The 16,348-nt window shown below is 42.6% G+C and overlaps 1 protein-coding gene across 24 annotated transcripts in view; it reads right to left on the reverse strand.

The window, feature by feature from the left end:
- Positions 1-16,348, reverse strand: part of cacna1ab (calcium channel, voltage-dependent, P/Q type, alpha 1A subunit, b) — a 127,538-nt gene that overhangs the window by 70,206 nt on the left and 40,984 nt on the right. For all 24 annotated transcript variants that reach the window (XR_011243764.1, XM_069529811.1, XM_069529826.1 and 21 more), the window contains exons 4-5: positions 5,330-5,435; positions 4,495-4,634 (exon numbers count right to left, since the gene is read on the reverse strand). Coding sequence is in view for 23 of the 24 variants with exons in the window: in XM_069529811.1 (XP_069385912.1) it covers positions 4,495-4,634; positions 5,330-5,435 (246 nt within the window). In the remaining variant the exon portion in view is untranslated. The remainder of the gene's footprint in view (positions 1-4,494; positions 4,635-5,329; positions 5,436-16,348) is intronic.

Here is a 16,348-nt window from a genome sequence, read left to right on the forward strand (position 1 = left end):
AACAACTTTATTCTGCAATTGTTCTCAAAAGACCACACACACACACATACACAAACACACACACACACACACACACACACACACACACACACACACACACACACACACACACACACACACACACACGCACACACGCACACACACACACACCTAGAGACACAAACCTTTTCCTCATTCACATCTTCCACAAGATAAACCAGAAACTCTCCTTCCGTCAACATCTGAGGTGAAAGCTTGGTATTAAACTTTGAAGAAGCTCTGACACAATATGAATGAGACGCCACATTCAGGACTCTTAGAGTATTATTAAACAAATAGACATTGTGATACCTGTGCAACCTTTTACTGTGTGTGTGTGTGTGTGTGTGTGTGTGTGTGTGTGTGTGTGTGTGTGTTCATATGCAGCAGATAGCCTGCAGAGTTGGAGGGTATAAGAGAACGTATAGGAGAGTGATGAGCCTGTAAATGACTGCAGAGCAATAATGATAATGGAAGTGATGGCAAAGGGACAATTTTCAACCAGGTACTCTCCCTCTCTCCCTCTCTCCCTCTCTCCCTCTCTCCGACCTAATTTTTCTCTCCCTGCCGAACTTCATTTCCTCTCATACTGTCCGCACACTTATTTCCTCAGAGGAGTCACTGTACTGACTCCGCCACCTGCGTGTACCAATTCTCAATGCTTGATTAAATTTCGATTTGGTGCCGCAGAGTGACCTGATTCGCGCAAAAAACGAGCTGATGTTCGATTCATTTCTTTTTCCCTCAGCCCTGAAGACCTGTGTCGATACCGCAGGATAAATATCTCCTGTTTCTCGTACTCTGTCCCATTTCTGACGCAAATCTCAGCTGTTAGTCGTCCATGCAGTGACTCAGAGGCTCCGCTTGGTTTGTTCCTTTGACCGATTTAATCTCATACGAGGCCCTAACTTTCACAATGTTTGACTTTGGCTGCAAGGGGTCTCTCAGACAATAACAAAAGTTTGATGACGTTGTGATGCAGCATGGGATCATGGGAGTTGGTGTCTTCACCAACATTGGCGATGAAAATCTACCTGACGCAACTCAGGCTCAAATAATTTCAAGGCTGAGGTAAAGTCTTCAGGTTTAATTCATGTCACGGAGCGATGAATAGTCACGATCAATTCAGCTGTTTAGATGCTTTGTGTGTTTGCGCGTTTCCCGACATACATGACGGTCTGCAAACTTCAGCGAGCGTCTCTGACAGTTCCACTTAGTTCTTATAATAACCTCCATGTTGGGAAAAGTACAAATATACTGACACAAAAGTACATGATGTCTATTTTTGACCAGTTTGTCTGTGAGCGTCCATTAGAGGAGTCGTGTCTGTGCTGCCCTCTCAGTGACTGACTGGCCCAGACTCTACTGTAAATGATTAGATTACTGTGACGTCACAGCACGGCACTGAAAATCAATGGACTGTCATCACTGAATACTAAATACACTCGACACTGTGTGTGTGTGTGTGTGTGTGTGTGTCCTCTCCTCTATTCTCCTCCTCTCATTAATACTTGTCCTCATAAAGTATCTCTCTTTTTCGCTCGCTCTTCTTCTCTCTCTCTCTCTCTCTACAGTGTGTTCGCCAAGAATGAAGCCGACACACATGCTTAAATGCACGCACACACACACAAAGATGAAAACGCACGCACACACACTTCTCAGTCACGACTCGCACAAGCACACACTCTCCCAGGAGAGAGAGACTGTTAACAGTATTATGAAACCTTAATGGCGCCTTCTAGAGGCTGAAATGTTTGTTCATGAACATGATATGAAATTATTTAAAGTTAAAAAGTTAATTTTCAAGTTAAAGTTATTTAGTCTAATATCTTATTTATTTGAAGGGCGGCGTAGAGGAAAGATCATGGTGTTAAGACCCGTTATCAACGACTGATACCGATGCGATTGTAAGGGACAGACACAAACGTTCGACAACACATCAGCTGATATATTTACTAAGATCATTTATCAGTGAGTCATCAGAGTTCATCATCAAACCTTTATGACCAAAAATGTAGTTGAGGTTTGATATTTTTCAGCTGAACCACAAACTTTACTTTGAATAACTATGACTATCAATAAAAAATACTAAAATATAGAACTCGATTCAAGAAAATAAGCATTTTCTTTTTCATTGAATGACATTTATTTGTTCTACAACCTACGTTACTATTTCTCTAAAAAAAACTTTTTTAAATGTTTTAAATGTGTTTAAGACCTAGTATGTAATAATTAAATATATTAAAGACTTGAAATTCAAAATATTGAATTGTAGAATTCTTAAGACCCCATAGAAACCCTATTGGTGTAAAACTAGGGTTAGGGTTAGGGTTACCATACAAGACCCCCCCCCCCCCCCCCCCCCCCCCACACACACACACACACACACGTGTCCATAACGTGCTTTAATTTAAAACTGTTCGATCATGAACATACATGGAGACTTGAAATAATTGTTTATATAGGCCATAGTAATGTATGCATAGTGATTCTGTGTCTATAAATTTACAATATCTAAGTGATGAAATACAGTGTGTGTGTGTGTGTGTCTGTGTGTGTGTGTGCACCAGATAACAGCAGTGTGTGGTATATAGGCTGCGCTGAGTGATTGATCATAGGGAGCAGGGAAAAGCAGGTTACTGCAGCGCGCACGCAAACACACACACACACACACACACATGCACACACCAAGCATGCTCCTCTCAGCATTTGCTCGATCTCATTTCTCTCTCTCTCCCCTCCCCCTTTCTTCGGTACCCATCTTTGCCTTCCCTCCTCCTCCTCCCATCCTTCCTCCAAACCTTCTCTCTCACTCTCCATACATCACTTTCACCTCCTCCTTCCTCACCCACACCCATCACTCTTCCCTCCTTCCTGTGGTCGTCCTCCTCTCGCTCTGCCTCCACTCTGCTCTCCATCCCTCTCACGCCTTCTCCAGCAGCCAAACCCATCTTGTATTCCCTCTGTCTTTCTCTCTCTGTCCTGTTATCCAGAGCCCAGGGGAACGGAGAGACATCGTCACGTGTCCTCTTCCTCTTCCACCTCCTCCTCCTCTTTTTTTCCTCGCTCTGCGATCTAGCTGCAGTAGTACAGCTCTACTCTACAGCTGCTGCTGTGGCGAGGGGAGGCTCCTCTGCTCTCACAGGGCTTCCTCTGTCTTTCTGTTTATTTATCTATCTGTGGTTGTTGGTGAGTATATGATGGAATTATTGTGGTGGAAATGTACGATATAATTCATCATGTGAGACGTTAAAGAGTAATTCCACTCACGCTCAGTGGAACTTCTTGTTCTTAACTCGTGACCAGCCTCAATCTGTCTCTCTCAGGGACCCATACTCTCTCAGCCCGGTTACCAACTCATGTGCATCTCCCATGAAACATTGCAAATATGGAGAAAACATCACTGCGACCTGCTTCTACAGCCCCTGTGGTCAAAGGTTTGTCCAACGACAGCAATGCGAGCATCGTATCCATCATCTATACCGTTTATCAACTGAGTGAGGCGGGAGTTAGCTGGAGCCAATCCCAGCTGGCACTGGGTGAGAGGTGGGGTGCACCTGGTGTGGACGGCCCTCAAGGATCCAGATAAAAGTCCATTTCTTTCTTCCAGACATTAAAAAGTCACAGAATTTAATCTTGATTAGAACCAAACAGATGATCCACATCAATACTGAAATATCGTATCGTTTGAGTCACAGCCTCTGTTGTAAAGAGATTTCTTGTTTAAGCTTCAACAATTTGTGCTGCTGCCGATTATTCAAATAAAATGCATTGAAAATGAACAGAGGAGGAGAAAGGGAGAGGGAGAGGTAGAGAGGTAGAGGGAGAGATGGAGGAAACTCTGCTGCCTCTCTCTGTCTGCGATCGTCATAACGACAAACCTGCTCCCCCATCTCTTAGAGAAGTGACATTTCACTTTGCCCTGGTTGCTGCTCCCTGCAGTGCTGCTCTGATCCAGTGTGTGTGTGTGTGTGTGTGTGTGTGTGTGTGTGTGTGTGTGTGTGTCCTCATTAAAGGAGGATAGTGACTGAGGGGGAGCGGCTCTGATCACACACACCTTGTCAAACCAGGCCTCTGCTGCTTCTGTGTGTGTGTTTGCGATCAGAAAGAAAAGGGGGAAATCATGTTTCTATATGACCACACACACACACATACACACACACACACACACACACACACAGATTTAGAGTAAAGATTAAATGTATCCTAAGATATCTTTCCACCTTTAATGCTTTTAATTGTGTAAATGTTCGTCAATAATTTCGCGACGACAGGAAACCACAGGAAAACATCCTTCACATTCTAAATGATGCACATGAGGCATCATCTGGACGACAAGCAAACAATTACAAATAAATAGCAAACATTAACAAACTGGGAGGAAATAAACTGAGCTTTGGGAAAAAATTAAAAGACGACAAAAAAAGTTGAAATAAAACTGATATCAGGGGTAAAACAGTCAGGAGTGTTACTCACCCGGTGAGCACGACCACAAAGTCCATGACGTTCCAGCCGTTTCTCAGGTACGAGCCTTTATGTAACGCAAACCCCAGAGCCAGGATCTTTATCCCCGACTCAAAACAGAAGATGGCGATGAAGTAGGGCTCCGTCTCCTCCTGCGAGAGGAGAACACAGTGTGAATAAACGGATAATTTTAATAATTTTACATAAGACTTCAAATGGTCTTGCCTGAAACATATTTTAAACCTTTACAGTGTTTTATTTCAACATAGTTTTGTGGTTAGATTTGTGGTTTTAGGCACCAAAGATATTCACAATCTTACGCCTCCTTCCTCCTGCTTCTGACTGGAGGTCGGAGAACAGGGTGCTTTGTGTCATTCGGGCCAATCAGAACAGAGACTCTCTCGAAAATTAAATATTCAGGTAAAAACTCAAATCCAACTTGTTTGGTCTTGTTTGCTCGTTTTCGTAGATTGAGCTTTATAACCAAAAACAACTTCCTCACGTTGTACGATAATAATCATTTAAAACAGGAATTTCTGACGACTTTACACATTTGTAAAAAAACATTCTGAACAATACGATTATTGTTTTTTTTAATAGGATTTGACACAAATATTTCTGTATTATAATTTCAGCCAACATGAGCATGTGTGATTGTGTATTTGTATTTATTGTTAATTTGTGTCTGTGTATGAAAAATTGCTCTGCATCATTCGTCTGTGTGTCTTTGTGTGTTCTGTACACATGCTACACAGGTGTGTTTGTATTCACTATATTTCTGTATTTGGTATTTATTGTATTTGTGTGTGTCTCTCTCTGTGTGTGTGTGTGTGTGTGTGTTTGTTACCAGTCGTTCGGACAGAGGCGTCTTGTCTCCGTCAGGAAGATGCTGTTCCAGAGCCAGAACGATGCAGTTTGCAATGATGGTGGTGAGGATCATCCATTCAAACGGAGTGAATCTGGAGTTAAGGCCAACAGCAGCAACACGTGGCACATGGACACACACCGACACACACACGTACTGTACATTGCACTCAACACATATGCTCCACAGAACGATTTTTTGTGATTTCTCTCTGTCTCTCTTGAATTATTTCTTATAATTTCTTCTGTCAAACGATCCATTGACAGAAAAACAACTTAATAATACGTCCACTGGATTCTGAATCACAGTTCAGGCAGGACCTCTTCAGTTCAAATTAGTTTGATGAGCTAAACGATCGTGCACAGAGATCTGCTGCTGTCAGCTGACGAGCTGGTTTGTGACTCTGCTCGACTTCTTCACCTGAATCCTGAACTAACGCTAAGATCAATATTCGTCTAAATACAGTGAGTTCAAGAACAAATTCATTCACACTGAGAAGACGAAGTACAATTCACTATTTGTTGTTTTTTTAAGCCCTTTGTGACTCGTGTGTGTGTTTTAGTCTTTGTAGAAACATTTAACTCCTCTTGAACTTCATCTGCTCCGTACACAAACTCTTCTTGTGTTTATATCTGGAGTTGTTTCACTGGAGGTTCTTCAATATTCAGACATCACAACTCCTGCATCCGTTCAGAGCAGGAACAGAAGAAGCAATGACTCGCATTATCAAATTTAAACAGATCTTATCACAGAACACGAGAATAAATTCCTGCACGCACACACACACACACGCACACACTAACTCACAGAGGTCGTGTGGTGGAGCAGCCAGCTTTTCACAGCGCTCCATCCAATCCAGTGTGTTTGTGTGTTGTGTGTGTGTCTGTGTGTGTCTGTGTGTGTCTGTGTGTGTGTCCATGCCTGAGTAATAGCCGCTGGAGGGGCTACGATGACTGGATACATCCAGACAGATCAAGCCTGTGCCTAATTGGCCAGTCATTATCCTGTTAGCCTGCATGTGTGTGTGTTAGTACGTGTCCATTGTCGTGTTTACCAGACGCTACATTGACATCGACACTGGGCGGTCCTGTGTGTGTGTGTGTGTGTGTGTGTGTGTGTGTGTGTGTGTGTGTGTGTGTGAGGAGTACGAGGCTGCTGGCTGATGTGAAAGGATCAGACAGGTCAGACTGAGGAGAACACACTAACAAGAAGACACTGAACTCCACTGCACACGCTGGCTGGCAGGAACAACACACATACACACACACACACACACCTACTTGTGGACGACACAGTGGTGGAAACAGGCTGGAAACCAGATGCATCCCTGAAGCATTTCGGATCAGAAGTTGGGGCAAAAAAATGCTCTCTCCTAAGATCGTGCGGGAAAGTTTATCTTCTGTTGCAGTTATTACAAAATGCATAGTCTCTTGATCCTCCAGGTCCAGCCTGCAACCTTATAAAGGTAATTTATCATCTCATGTATGATGGAGTCTGCACAGCGGTCATGACGCCTCAGCCTGTTTTCACATCATCAAACAACCAATTAAAACCAACTGATCAGAAACATGAACACTTGAACACCAGTGTGATAAGAGACGACCTGAGATGACAGAAACTATCTGTGAGAAAAAAGTTCACTTGTCAGTTTGATGCATGTTCATCTATATAAACAGTCAATAGGGCTTTTATTATTTATATCGTTCTTATTATTCTATATAAACCGATTTGCTGGATTTTGTTGCAAATCAATTTACAGAAACCTTATGCAGCCCAGTGTGTGTGTGTGTGTGTGTGTGTGTGTGTGTGTGTGTATTACATGCTAGCCTGCTACACTATCTATTATTCAGCAGACACACACTCTGCTGGACTAACAACCTGCTGAAAGTACGAGTTAGCACTCCCTCTGTGTGTGTGTGTGTGTGTGTGTGTGTGTGTGTGTGTGTGTGTGTGTGTGTGTGTGTGTGTGTGTGTGTGTGTGTGTGTGTGTGTGTGTGTGCAGTCTCTTTCTATATCTGTCGGGATCTTTCTCTCTTTTCTCCTCTTTCTCTCTCTTTTGTCTATTTTCCATTTCCCTTTGTGTCTGTTTCGTTTTCTCTTTTACTTCAGCTTCATTGATTTTCCTTTCTCACGTCTCTACTTCTTTCATTTTCTATGCTTCTTTTTATTCTATCTTCCTGTCTACTTTCCCCCCCTCACCCCATCCCTTTCTTCCTTGAGCCGACAACATAATGCCCTTCCTCCTCATCCCTCCCTCCTTGGCCACCTCCAAAATTTCTGCTCACTTCTGTTTTTCTTTGAGAGAAAGAAAGAAAGAAAGAGTGAATCTAAAACAATTAGAAAGCAGAAATTTTTGGCAACAATAATATTGGTGAGCTTTGCAAAAATGTGCGGGTTCCTCTTTCATTAATTAAAATGGCTTTCTGATGGCCGCAAACAAGCCCTGCCAAATACACTGACCTCACACACGCAGACGTGCACACGCACACACACACCTCTTCCTTTCACTCTTTATCTCTTCCTCCCACTGCAGGCGGCTACTCAAAGCAAACAATTAATCACAAACACACAAACAAAAGCATGTATGCAAACAGAGTGAACACACACACACACACACACACACACAGATTCTGCTAACAGGTGCATTAACCTATTACAGAGCGACAGATATTTGCACATGCTCCATTCTCAGGCAAAATTTCAAAATGGCTGAATATTTTAAAAGTGATTGTGCACAATAATAATTGTGTGATTATGGTGAATTTAAACTGACTGTTTAAAAATTGTAACGCCAAGGATTTGTGATTATAAAGCTCAGAGCTGAAACTGAATCCGCGTTGGTCCCCTGGACTCCAGTTTGGCCCTGGGACAGTTTTGGTCCTTCAACCTGTCCTGATTGAGTCACATGATTGTTTCGTAATGGTTGAGCCCCTCCTGCAAATCTGTCTAAAGAAGGAAACGAGCTCTGCACTTGTTCTCAGATGCACAAAACAAAAAGTTAGAGTTAGAGACCTTATACATTATTGTGAAGGAATAAAATATGAATAAAAACATTTTGGTTCATTATAAAACTGTCGCAGGAAGAATCCACAAACACTGAAACAACGCAAAGTGTTCCAGTAGATAAAATCTCTCCTACACCTCAGTATCACCATACACTGAAGAGACACTATCACACAACTCAAAGTATTCACAGCTGCATCACAACTTCATTTGGTCGCTCAACCTTCACACTACCTGTCCTGGTGCGTGTCAGCTCTATGTTGCATGTATGCAGCAACAATAAACTAAAAAAGAATCCTCCTCTGTCCACACACTCTGAGCCCAAACCTCCACAAAACCACCCACACCTTCTCAAACCTGCCTCCGTCTAAGTCATCCTGTGAAAAATGTCCTTGTGTACCGGTGTGCTTGTCTGTGAGTGTGTGCGTGTGTGTGTGCGTGTGTGTGCGTGTGTGTCTGCGTGTGTGTTTGTGTTTTCAGCTGATGAGGCATTTTGGCGTGGCGCTGAGGCTGTGCTTTAGGGGAGCCGAGCCTGATGAGGGGGAGATTTTAAATCACAGCAAATGAAGCTTTATCAAATAAATGAAAGTGTGTAGCACTCGACTCAGCAAGAGTCGGTTCCTTTATGGGAGTGACGCAAGCAGCCCTCCCCTCCTCCTCCACACACCCTCGTTGTCACCCCTGCCTCTCTCCTCTTCCTCCTCCTCCCTGCTGCTGCCTGAGAAATAGCAGGAAGCAGGTGAAACACGGTCATAGATCAGAGCAATGTGGACTCCGCTGGGTCTGAAAGTAAATTCACTCGCTGAGACCGGAAGCAAAATGAGGATTAGTTTGTTTTAGACCTTCACAGATTCAGTGAGCGAAGAGGTGAAGATGCTGTCCTGTGAATTAACGAGTAACTCCACCCCTGTCCAGCTACTGCGTGTGATGCTCCAATCTGCTCCACCCTGCGTCCTACGTCACCTCACACTGTGTTTCAGTGCAGAGATGCATCACATCAGGGCGTGGCCACATATCAAACACACCACGCCTGAACAAGGCCACTGAGGTCGTCACAGAAACACGAGGAACACAAAGATATGGAGTCAAACGTCATCAGTGTGTGAAAGAACTGAAAATAATCACATCTCTGTTTGGTCCCTTTTGAATCTTATTTTCTCAGATAACTTCCTTTATTGAGTCTCTTGCGTTCATGAAACGCTGCCGTTAGTAACGCGTTGAGAGCGAGCTAGTTCAGAACGGGGTCTACCAGCAGTTTTGCAGGGTCTTTTTTTTACAAGAACAGGGTTTAGAGAATCTATGATGAATTGATGATTTTGATGTTGAGCCATTTTTCCAGTTAAGTATGACGCCGAGTGAAGTTGCTGTTTTGTAATTTGTTGAAGATTGTTGACCTTCATCAGAAAAGATGTTCTTAGTATGTTTTTTTATAAAGATGAATCATCTGAACAAAAGATAATGGTACAACTTTTCTTAAAAATTTAAAAATTGTAAAGTTGCCTTGAATTTTGCAATTTTCCTGAACTTCTCTCTCTCTCTCTCTCTCTCTCTCTCCCTCTCTCATTTATCCGTCCATCTGCTTCCTCCTTCTCTCTGCTCCTGCAGACGGCCTCAGCAGGTTGAACACTTGAATCCCTCCACATCTCTCCTCCATCTCCGTTCTTGCTCAGCCATCTTGCCCTCACTCCCTCCTTTCCATCTTGCTCCACTCTTCTCCTCCATGAACTGCTATATATAGACATGTGAAAGATAAAAGGGTGCGTGTCTCGCTCGCTCTCTTTCCCCCGCACCCCAGCTCTTATTCATTTGTGGAAGAAGTTTGTTTTTTTGTGCACAATCACTCACACACGTTCGAAACTTTTCTCTTTTCTTGCTGTCCTGAACATTTTCAAACTAAATGTAGAGCACACACAAATTAGAGGTCAAACACACACACGCAAACGCTTAAGTACATAAACAAATTATTCACACACAAACACACGTGCTTAAACAAAAACACAGTAACACTTGCAACATCTTCCATGATGCAACTCAAGGAAACTGTCTCATCTGCAGAGTGTGACAGCTGTGCGCACACACACACACACACACACACACACACACACACACACACACACACACACACACACACACACACACACACACACACACACACATTTATATTAATAAATATATTTATTAAGAGCTTGGATCGAGGTATCAGTCACAGCAGCACTTATTGAAATTTACCACTAAAGTCGTCCTGGATCACGTCTCTCCTCTGTTTACTTTAATTCACTGTTTACAGAGATATAAGATTTCATTAGATTAGATCACAGTGGATTTTCTTTTCGTTATTGCCATAGGCACTGGGTAAATTGGGCAGCAAGGAAATGTAGAGTATATATATATATATATATACATATAAATATATAGAAAGAAGAAAAACACATGAAAACATTTGACAGAAATGTGAATATACAGAGACAAACAGATAAAAAACCAAAAATGTGAAAATGCAATGTGCAGTAAAACTAGAATATCATGACATCACATGTTGAGATCAACACAAAACTCATGAAACAGTCTCCACTGCTGCTTTTAACTCAGGTAACTGTGCTGGAGCAGCTTCTTTTGTAGGTCAGCCATCATGTGGAGTCCTGCTCTATTTTAAAAATCCACTCGTCCTCTGAATTATTCAAACTCGGTGGCTGGTAAATGTACCAGTGGCAGAGGAGGACAAAAAAGTTTCTTATTTCCAGGCTACTTGTTTATTTCTCTCCAACTGGTCACATTGTGAAGCACATCTTTTGGCTTCAGGGTTATTGGGATTTTTGCACTAAAAACATGAGAAAGCTTCCAACGAAATGCAATAAAAGAAATCAAATAACAATGAAAAGGTGGAGGTTAAAATCGGTGGCAGAGAGATACTTCAACACCAAATTAAATTTCCGGAGAGTTTGGATGTGGGCTGAAGTTGTACAAAGCAATTCAGCAAAAATCAGAGTCGACTCGTTCCTTTGTCCAACTCGTACAATGAAAATTAAACGACAAAATCAAGAGGCGGAAACGATAAAATCTCTAAAAATAAAAGTTTGGGTTGGTTGTGAGGCACACTGGCTGCAGCACGCCTTCAAAATAAAAGTTTGGGTTGGTTGTGAGGCAAATTGGCTACAATGCACGTTCACAGTTCACCTTAAATCTTTCATTAAAAAAAACTACACAACTTTCACATCTGACCTCATCCAGCCAATGGCATCACATCTCTCCTCCATCTCTCCCTCTCAATGTGCCGGAAGATACTCCTCTACTGTTATTTTCCATCCATACTTTAGTTTTTTTTTTTCCCATCTCCCTTGTTCGCTTTCCTCCCCTCTCACTTCCTCCATCTTTAACTCAGCCGGGCCGACGGCTACAGCGTCAACATCTCTTCACCAATGTGGGACGAAGAAAGAGAGAGAGAGATGAGGGTAAAAAAGAGTAAGGGGAAGGAAAGAAGGAGAGAAGAGGTAAGTAGAAGAGTAAAACATGAATAAGAATGAAAAATAGTGAGGATGCAGGGCAGCGGGATGAGTGAGGAGGAGTGGAAGAAGTGAAATGTGGTAGAGAAAGGAAGTGAGGAGAATAGAAAAGAAGGTGGAGATGGAAAGAAGAAGAAATAAAAGACAGAAAGAGAAAATGGAGAGATGGCTGAAGAAAAGAGGCCATAAAAAGAAGAAGAAAAAATGAAGGCATGTAACCGGGAGATGAAAGAATGAAGGAAAGATGAAGAAACACAGATAAAGATGGAGAGATAGAGAAACATAGAAGACATTAAGGAAAAAGGTGATGAAGCAGGTGAGTTTGTAAAACGAGAGAAGATGATGGATGGAGGGTGAGCGCAGAAAATACACAGAGTAGTGAAAGAGGAGAGAGAATGAAGAGAATGCAGCAGTGGAGAAAGAGATAGAAGTAAAGATGGAGTGCGATGGAGGATGGAAAGAGGGAAGAAGAAAGTGAAGGGGAGGAGGGAGCGAGGGAGTCGCAGACGCGAGACGGGAAGAGGAAAGGAGGTGAAGATGTGAAGGAAGAGAGATGGAGGAAGAGATGGGTAGAAGAGTGGAGAGAGGGGAGGATAAAGAGAGGAGGAGATGGGCGGAAAGATAGACAGAGAGGGGGAGATTTGCAGTATTTTTATCATTCCGAGTGAGTGGGCTCCATAAAAGTAGGTTACACACACACACACATGCACCATCTCCATTTTAGTTCTGCTGAAGCCGCTGCATTGTGTGTGTGTGTGTGTGTGTGTGTGATCACTGAGCCACCAGCTAAACAGGAAAATACCAAGTGGACGTTCTAAATGGCAGCAGTGGATGTTTGCAGGAGAAACTGACTGAGAAGAACATCTGACGTCCAAAGAAACATCGACGCACGAATCTGCTCGTGTTCAGGTTGATAGTTAATCACTTCATTTTCTATCCAGGCGTTTTTTTTTTTACTTTGCATGATTTTCATATTCATAAATAAATCTATATAACACACGAGAGGAGAGACAATCTGAAAAGAAACATTGTGTGTTTTATTAATTTTTATACTTTCATCACTTTAAAACGTGGATCTGCAGACGGATATTTACGTGTGTGTGCAACCGGATCCAAATAAAAGTCTGGATGAAGCTGGTTTGAATGTGGTTTCACACGAGGACTGTTGAGCCTCCGCAGAGGTTTGATCTCTGCTGAGGGACGTTTCAATGAAAGTGATGTTAAATGTAATAGAACTTTCTGTCTTGTCCATCTAAATGTCCTACAGCAATATAAATACATAAACAAAAATAAACTGTGTAAACACTGTACTGACACACACACACGCACACACACACACACACACACAGTACACGCACACACACACACACGCACACACACACAGTACACGCATGCTCAGGTCTACAGGTCAACCAGGCAGAGTCAAAGTCAATGAGGTCCAATGTAATGTCAACGGAGGTGTAGTCTGAGCAATGAGCATCCAACACGCACACGCACGTACACACATGCACGTACACACATGCATGCACACACACACACACACACACACACACACACACAGGTCTAATGTGTGAAGAGGTGGGCTAACTAACATCCCACAGCGTCCTGCTAGCTCAGCAGCTGTAAAACTGTCAAGAGAACTGATGGCCGACTAGTCTGTCTACACACACACAAGCACACACAAGCACACACAAGCACACACAAGCACACACAAGCACACACACACACACTTACCTGAGCCACAAATCTAAACATCCCCTCCTCCCCTGTCACTTGCACCCACTCACACACTCACGTACACACACTTTGCCCATAAAAAGATGATGCACACGGCGAGAGTGCTTCTGTGCTTCCATTTACAGCAAACGCACAACTGTGGGCATGAAAGCGTTAAATCAGACGCACACAGCTCAGCAGCAGGTCTCAGTGTTTACAGATGAGCTGTCGACAGGTGAAGAAGAAGGTGAATTCCTCATAATCAAGTTCTTCTTAACTGTGAAGCTTTTTGCAATCTTAACCGAGGGATTTTAATCACCTCGTCATTACTTCAGTTGAGATGTTGGACACTTAACGTCCAAATCCTTTGTCTCTGAACACAATATTTTGCAGAAATGACAAAAAACAAACTCTTCAGTGACCCACAATCGTGTGGTTGTTCGTCAAATGGCAGGACATTAAATGAATTGCAATAGTAGAAATAGAAAACGGTTAAAACCAGCGAGATGCTCACATTTATGATCACAACATGTTCAGGACGTTTTTCACGCTGGGCTCTGTGGGTTTATGTCGTGAGAATGAATTCAACCATAAGTCCTTTCTCGTTTTTGCAGACTCGGCTCAATAGCTGGATTATGTGAGTAAATGTAAACAGAGTCGATGGTGGAGACGGGACGCTCTCGCTCTGCAGCTTTGGCTGATAGAGTGTATTTCTCAGAACAATCCTTCCTTTAAGCACTTTTTCTTGATCCAAATTCAATCCTGCAACATGTGTAAACTGCAGCTCCGTGTGTCTGAACCTGTGAGCGACGCCATCGCTCTTCGGCGGTTACACAACGGGGCTGCACGTGACTGGTAGTAATACCGCTACTGTTACTAGTTTGATTTCACACCTTCACAGTCACTCTCCTGTTTGCCGCTCGCTTCCATCACACACTTTCATCCCTTCCTCCCTCCCTCCCTTCCTTCCTTCTTTCCCCCTGAAAGCTTCCTGCCCTCCCTCATTCATCATAGTTCCTTAAATAAAAGCAACTTGTCATGTTATGTCAATAGCTAATATCCTGTATATTGTACTGCCTGCATCTGGTATATAGATAATGATTGTGCACATGCAGCCGTCTGTGAGTGTGCGAGTGTGCAAGGTGATTGGCTGATGAATGATGAATGTCCAGGAAATGAGGAGTTCAGCAGCGAGGGGAAGCAAACGCATGACATCAGCAGCTTCTGCATTAGTCACCAAATCACATCGGCACAGCGGCGCACTATCCCGTTATTTAGTACAAGCAGACGTTCAGGAACACACAGACACACACACTGCCTACACACAAAAGCAAGCCCTAAAATATCACATACAGGGTGTGTGTATATGTGTGTGTGTGTGTGTGTGTGTGTGTGTGTGTGTGTGTGTGTGTGGGGGGCGGTGGAAGTGGCAGTCAGGTGGATGCAGTCTGTTTCTAAATCAGATCTCTGTGATTCACTGGGTTGATGAGTCACCACAGCAGCACGAGCACAACCATCTTCCAACACACACACACACACATTTATATTAACAAATTAATTCATTTCAGGTATAAAATATCTGCTACATCTGATGGGTATAAATTACAAAATTACGTAAATTAGAGATTTATGTATTTTATTTTGTAGAATTTTCTTTATGTCAAAATTCACGTAAAGCGTTCAAGCTAGTTTCTTTTTCTACGTAAACCTTTTTCACCCCAAAGTGAATTGATCACGTTACCATGTGAGGTGAAAATAGGTTTTTAACACAACTAGCCTGATGGTTGAGTCTTATGGCTCTCACTAAACACAGGATCTTTTTTACAAACTGGACAAACTGAAGCTACCACAGGTTCTCTGTCATGTTTGGAGGGGGGGGGGTATTCAGCTGCAACATGACACTTCACCACTAGATGTCACTAAATTCTACACACTGAAGTATTACTGTAACAAATATGTCTACCAACTTTTCCACGGTGGCTACTTCTGCCCCTGATGCTGTCGTTTCATATGATTTTTCCTTTGCTCTTGTGGATTTTATTGACTTCATGTACAACGTAATTGTGCCGGTTTATGTTATCCGGTGTCCTTCGTGTTTTAAATCGTCTCTTATCGAACACCGAGCTGAGCTGAGCTCACACTTAAGGTCCAGGAGCCTTAAAATCTTTAATAAGGAGACGACAGCTGATGACTCCGCCTCCTTTAACACTAAATCCACATTACACTGCGGATAACTCGTAGCTGAAAAGAAACCCATTTTTCACTCGCAGTCCCTCATGATTTTGACTTCGCTTCAAGGGATTTTCAAGCTCCGCAAGCAAAAAAAACTTCCAATTACCAGGTGAGCTGGGAGTGAGGAATACCTGTCTGCCTTTCTGGAAGCGTTTCAGAGCAGCAGACAAGTGCAGAGATGTGTGGCTCAAATAATTAGCCCAATACCAGAGTCCCCTGTCGCCCAATAGTTAATTAAAAGCTCACCCAGTGTGTACGAGTGTGTGTGTCCAGAGGATTAAAGACTGTAATTATAATTATGTCCTCTCCTCTCTGTCTGTGTTTTTTTTCACCTTCTCCTAACACATTCTCTCTTGGTATTCTTACAACCACACACTATTATCTCACACACACACACACACACAATGGTTAAAATCTGTGGTGGGTTTCTTCCAGGTTTTCATGTCGTGTGTAATTAGTCAAGTGTAGAACTAAAAAATGAAACATGTATATCATGTGATATAGATTTATACAAAACTCTATAGTTTCTAAAATATCTGAATTTTTACAA

This window comes from Paralichthys olivaceus, chromosome 8 (genome assembly GCF_024713975.1).
Source record: "Paralichthys olivaceus isolate ysfri-2021 chromosome 8, ASM2471397v2, whole genome shotgun sequence".
Classification (NCBI taxonomy): Eukaryota; Metazoa; Chordata; class Actinopteri; order Pleuronectiformes; family Paralichthyidae; genus Paralichthys; species Paralichthys olivaceus.